Below are 6,170 nucleotides of genomic sequence, written 5' to 3'. Positions count from 1 at the left end.
GATGCCATTATGATTGACTGAATTTATGTGTTTGTGAAAAATGGACATTGTTTGATGCCAATAAAATGTGTTTTACGGTGTTTTAACTGACATGAAAAATATACAAGTTCTTCTTGTGTGAGATTGCTCTACATTTGAGGATTTAGGCAATTATGACCTACCAGTGTTTTGCACACAAGTTAATGTTTGATAATGTTCAATTAAACAATTTTGAATACAGATGTTGGTGTTTGTCATACTGTCCCTACATGTTCTTATTAAATCAACAGAGTAGGAATTTTTGGACGTCTATGACATCCCAATTATTTGCAGCAGAGGGAGATTTTGCTTCAAGTTACTGTAAGGAACTCAATTAAATTTGAATGCCTCTATATGACCTACATAAGTAAATGAGATGATTGTCTATTTCTATATAGTTATTAATGCTTGGTATCTGTGCAACCAGATGGGACTTTTCCCCTCTAAAGTTTTATACGGTTTCATTTAAATAAGGCCAAAAGAATTCACCAAACAACAAAAAAAAACTGTCCGAACATGTTATTATAGTGTTTTTTCCCTCTCCCATTAACCATTCAACTGCTGCTCTGTCCTTTTCTCCACAAAGGCTAATTCATTATATTCATTATGTTAGATGCTTTATCACTTGACCACTGACATTTCAATTTCAATATATTTTGTATAGCCCAAAATCACAAATTTGCCTCAGAGGGCTTTACTAGATTGTACAGGGAGCCAGTGCAGAGAAGCTGATACAGGAGTAATATGATGTCTTTTTTTAGTTTTTGTTAGTACACGTGCTGCAGCATTCTGAATCAGCTGGAGAGATTTAAGAGACGTATTAGAGCAGCCTCATAATAAGGAATTGCAGTAATCTAGTCTAGAGGTAACAGATGCATGATCTAAATTTTCTGCTTCACTTTGAGACAGGATGTGCCTGATTTTTTAAATGTTACGTAGGTGAAAGGTAGTCTTTGAAATTAGTTTTACGTGGGAGTTAATGGACATATCCTGATCAAAGATAACTGTTTACGGTGATGCTGGATGCCAGGGCAATCTAGAGAAACTCAATCCTTAGATATTTAATTTCGGAGGTGTTCTGGGCCATGTAGAAGAACTTAGTTTAGTCTGAGTTTAACATCAGGAAGTTGCAGGTCATCCAGGTTTTTATTTCCTTAAGGCTGCTTGAAATTTAGTCAACTGCTTATGTTTTCTGATAATATTGCCTAAAGGAAGCATATATAAGGTAAGCGGAATAGGTCCAAGGACAGAACCTTGTGGAATTCCATGACTAACGTTGGTTGGTTTTCTCTGGTGACCATCATGGTTTTTTAAACGTATTTTCTCTGGTACAATAATAACAAACACCACATCATTCTTACATGACCTTTCCTTCGTGCACCTTCTGTCTATCTACCCTCCGGCAGTACAGGGGGCAGTAGCGTGGCTGTGAGTTGGATAATAAGCACGCTTTAACAAAGAGAAGAAGGTCCGGCTGACCAATCAGCATCCAGCAGGAAGTCCTCACATTGAGCAAAAACAGAGAGAGACGCAGATGAATGGGAGGACGTCATCTTATTCTTATTAGGTAAACCATATTTTGGTACAAATTACACTTGTCTGCTAGCGTCGGAAAACCAGTTCCCTAGGATGCTAGCTTAAGTGAACGTCAGTCAGTAGCGTTAGCATGTAGCATTCATATGAACTCATTTCAGCTACTGTCACTGTCGCACCAACCCACTGGCTAAATCCTGTCACTTTAACACCTCATATTGTTAGAGCGAGTTGCATATATTATACTGTAAATACCGATTGTATCTCACAACACAAACGCATCACATGCACGACTCGCTTTTTAACCTTTGACGTGGAAGGAACGCGTCACCTTTGGACCCTGCTGATAAACTAACGGTATATCAGCTCACGTTATTCTGTGTGCGGATGAACCAGGAGCTTGAACTCTGTGTTCCTGTTCTTCTCCCCCCCGTCTCTCCTCACAGCTAGTGCGATGGACGACACGGTGACAGACGGGAGGGACGAACCGCAGACGGACTTCAGCTACTGTTGTGGAGCCATCACTGAGGTTCTGAAGTTTGGCTGCTGTCGGTTACACTCGGGACACAAGGTGCTGTTTCTCATCATTCCAGGTGAGCGTATTCCGGAAGTACAATGTTAACAAAGAAAGGTCTCCCATTAGCAACTACTGTTTGACTCTGCACCAACATCTAGATTCAGGACCTTCCATATTGAGATGATACTGTGCTTGCACGGTTCATACTGACCACAAACTAACTAGCTAATGTGCAGAAACATTGGGACTAGTAGTACAAATGTATAGTGCCATTGATGTGATTGTCTCCATTCAGCTGCACTTGATGTTGAATTTCAACAGTTTTTAAACATTTTACTCTCTGATATGACGTTGACATGATGCCATCATGTGCTGATCTTCTGCTGTCTTCCATGCAGGTAACCCAGGCGTAGTGGGCTTCTACAGGACCTTCATGCAAACTCTCCACCGTATGTTTGGCTACCACCACCCAGTGTGGGCCGTGAGCCACGCTGGCCACTGTGTGCTACCGGACTCCATGGACATGGTTGAAGGTACGGAATATTAATTTCCGCACGCTAATCTCAGTACACTGGAAGAGAAGAGAGCGTGAATAATGATGCTACTTGAAATAGGAATGTTCCTCACATATTTTGAAACATGGAAGTGGTTTTAATGAGTCATTCAGGGCGAGTTGAACATGGACAGCAAAGTAAGCATAGAGACATTTGATGGATTCTGAATATTTTACTTCTTTCATACAGATGTCTCCTCGGCAGCGGAGCGGGACGTGTTTGGTCTGAGCGGGCAGATCGAACACAAGCTGGCCTTCCTCCGGAGACATGTTCCCAAAGAGACCAGCGTGGTGCTGGTGGGACACTCCATCGGCTGCTACATCATCCTGGACATCATGAAGAGAAATCCTGACCTCAAGGTTGGTTGCAATAAGCCAGGGTGGCTCATTAAAGAGACAGTGTCAAGGTCTTAAACAGAGCACTGAGTCAGATTCTGTGTTGTTTCCCCATGCAGATTCTAAAAGCCGTCATGCTGTTTCCCACCATTGAGCGCATGGCGGAGACTCCTCAGGGGAGGGTCATGACCCCTGTGCTGTGTCACATGCGCTACGTGGCCTACCTGCCTCTCTTCCTGCTCTCTCTGCTGCCCGAGGCACTCAAAGCCAGCCTCATCAAACTGGTGTTCGGCGGCATCCGGTCCCTGGACCACTCCGTAGTCCAACCCACTTTAGGTCTGCTCAGTGGAGACTGTGCAGGTGGGCTGTTGTATTTGTTCACCTTTTTCAGTTTTACACACAACACACATTTTTGTCACAAATAGGAATCTGCTTCATATCGACTCTGACTCGTATTCTACGGAGGTTTGAAAGTGCACGCCTGTGTGTCATGTCATACTTGTGATGTAAAGCAATGATGAAAGCAGTGTGATCTGTTCCTCTCTGTAGTTAACGCCATGTACATGGGGGGTCAGGAAATGACGACGGTTCTGGAGAGGGACAACATCACCATCAAGAAGAACCTGGCAAAGGTACGAAAGGGGCCTCGACACATTGTTCCAATGGTGTTATCGTGTGTTAAATCTAGAAGTCAACCTCAGCAGTAAACCGTCTGTGTGTTCCCATTTCCAGCTTATATTCTATTATGGAGCATCGGACCACTGGTGCCCTGTTCAGTATTACCATGACATCAAGCAGGACTTCCCACGTGGACATTTCCGACTGTGTGAGAGCGGGTTCCGCCACGCCTTCGTCCTGGATGCAGGAGAACCAGTCGGCAGGATGGTGTTTGACTGGATCAGTGGAGATTTGAGGACATGAGCTCATCGTTGTCTTTCTCTCTGCTGACGTGGACTCTGCCGACCCCCCCCCCCCCCCCCCCCCTGCATCCAGACCAGGAGCTTTCGGATCGGCACACGTCATGGAGTTGAACTGAGAATACAGGCTCAGTGCTGAAGATGTCAAATATGAATGTGTCGTTGATTTAATGGCGTACGGTGGTTCATATTCATCTTATCTACTGTTCATTGGTTTACTTGTGTCAGTGCTACTGTGCTGTGAAACACCATCAGACTGTAATGGAATGTGATGAGACATTTAGCCACAAAGGGTTCCGAGCACACCTCGAAGCGTTCACATCTAAGTCCATGTCGTATCGTACAGTGATGATAACCAGAGCGAGTGAGGCCAAGACTCCAATTATTCGTTTAAATCCATTTATAACTGATTTCATTCCAAACTTGTTACAGTGGACAAATGCTGTAACTTTGATGATGCACTCTCAAAATGCAATGGTCCATTGAAAGACCTGAAGCAAGTCATGACTCAGCTGTAACGTGTCCACTCACAAGTGGTTACCGTACAAGTATTGAGCTCTGCTATAGAGGCTGTGTAATGTGCACCTCTAACATGACCTCACTGGTCTTGGTACTTTGTTGGATGAACATCTGGAGTATGTGCCACAGCAACACGCTCCCAGTCCAACTGGTCACATAGGGGTGCTTGGTCAGGACCCTCGGGTCACTTTCTAACACACTGGGTAGCTCCACAGTAAACACGCTGTGAATTCAAACTAAATCACTTGCTGAGTTTTAGATGGCAAAACCACAAAGTTAAGTTTAGGACATACATCATGGTCGGGCTTAAAATAACTAGAAAAACAAAGTAGGAATGCAACGTAAGTACAGAAAGCCTGTCACAAACATTACTAACGGAACTTCGACATAAATCTGAACGCTTTGGGACTCGAACAGCGGACTCCTGGGTGATAGTCCTGTGTTTGTCTCATACAGATACTGAAGGGGGCCTTGTGCGTCAGTATTTGACACTCTGGGACCGATAACGACATATCAAAATCAGACAGTGTAGAGCTGCGGCTCTTTACACCAACATACATTTATTACACAATTCTTTTTAGTATTTTCGGTCAAAACTGTTCCATACTGGAAAACTTCAAATTCCGGTATGTAATGTAGTTTATAAACATAGAATTGAATTGAATAGATCATCCCCCCGCTGTCACTGAAACATGGTATCGGCCTGACATTGGTATCGGTGCATTAAGAATAAACTAGATATATATTTACAGCGTGCCACTAATGAAACTGCCAAAGACTCTCGATGATAGTGTTTATCACATCAGTGTGCAGTTGGCAAGTGAAAATAACTATTTATTTGGTGTTTGTGTGTAAAGTTGTGACGCAAAAATACTATTTTAGAAGAGTTTATATAGTTTTGAATCATGAATTGTCGGCTATTACAAGAGATGTGAGATAGTGTGTATGTTTTTGTGTGTCAATCACCTGCTAAGTACTAGTACACTGGAACAAACCCTCTGGCGGTCCAGTGGAACAAACCATCTGGTGGTTCACTGGAATAAACCATCTGGTGGTCCACTGGAATAAACCATCTGGTGGTCCACTGAAACAAACCATCTGGTGGTCCACTGGAACAAACCATCTGGTGGTCCACTGGAACAAACCATCTGGTGGTTCACTGGAACAAACCATCTGGTGGTCAGGTTAACCGGATTTTTAAATAGAACTTTTGTTTCAAGATTAACTTCAAATGACACATTAAGTTACTAAAACAAGTGTCAACTCATACAAAAGATATACAAACTTACAATGATGTCAGTATATGTTGAATATTTAACTTAAGACTTACAAAATATCTTCAATGATAAATAATTTAAAACATGCTTGTTGACCACAGAGCTTCATTACGGTGTAAAACGTGACACAGACGTGTATGGAGTGACTTTTGTCTCGAAAATAAAAATACGATTTACAAATGCGTACAATGAATAATGTGTACTTTTTGATACTCATAACTGCTAATCTACACACAAATACCAAGCAATGAACACATGTAACAGTTTTGCAAATGCAAACATCACAATCTGATGACTATATGATGTAATACATATCTGGCCAACTTGATTTCCCTCCACAGGCTTGAGTGTGGCATGTGTGCTTCTAATGATAGAGATGGAATCTGTGCTCTTTACAGTCTGTTCAGTGTTCTTTGCGCTAGCGACACCCACATCTCTCCACCACTATGTATTGGTGCTGCTTATGGACCACGTCATGCACAGAATGCCGATGGGACTGA

The 6,170-nt window shown here is 42.6% G+C and overlaps 1 protein-coding gene across 1 annotated transcript; it reads left to right on the top strand.

Annotated features, from left to right (window-relative positions):
- The first annotated feature begins 1,493 nt into the window (after positions 1 to 1,493).
- Positions 1,494 to 5,852, top strand: ldah (lipid droplet associated hydrolase). The gene is made up of 7 exons (XM_076108114.1): positions 1,494 to 1,585; positions 1,998 to 2,144; positions 2,467 to 2,601; positions 2,812 to 2,981; positions 3,077 to 3,317; positions 3,507 to 3,589; positions 3,690 to 5,852. The coding sequence occupies exons 2-7, from the start codon at positions 2,006 to 2,008 to the stop codon at positions 3,876 to 3,878; spliced, it is 957 nt and encodes a 318-aa protein (XP_075964229.1). The 5' UTR covers positions 1,494 to 1,585; positions 1,998 to 2,005; the 3' UTR covers positions 3,879 to 5,852.
- Positions 5,853 to 6,170: the final 318 nt, after the last annotated feature.

This window comes from Anarhichas minor, unplaced genomic scaffold (assembly GCF_050575085.1).
Source record: "Anarhichas minor isolate MPS153535 unplaced genomic scaffold, ASM5057508v1 ptg000040l, whole genome shotgun sequence".
NCBI lineage: Eukaryota > Metazoa > Chordata > Actinopteri > Perciformes > Anarhichadidae > Anarhichas > Anarhichas minor.
This window is presented reverse-complemented; position numbering and strand designations above follow the sequence as displayed.

Coding starts and splice junctions, on each gene's coding strand:
- ldah (XM_076108114.1), top strand. CDS start 2,006: ATGGACGACACGGTGACAGACGGGAGGGACGAACCGCAGACGGACTTC. Junction 2,982..3,076: donor AGAGAAATCCTGACCTCAAG/GTTGGTTGCAAT, acceptor TTCCCCATGCAG/ATTCTAAAAGCCGTCATGCT. Junction 3,590..3,689: donor TCAAGAAGAACCTGGCAAAG/GTACGAAAGGGG, acceptor TCCCATTTCCAG/CTTATATTCTATTATGGAGC.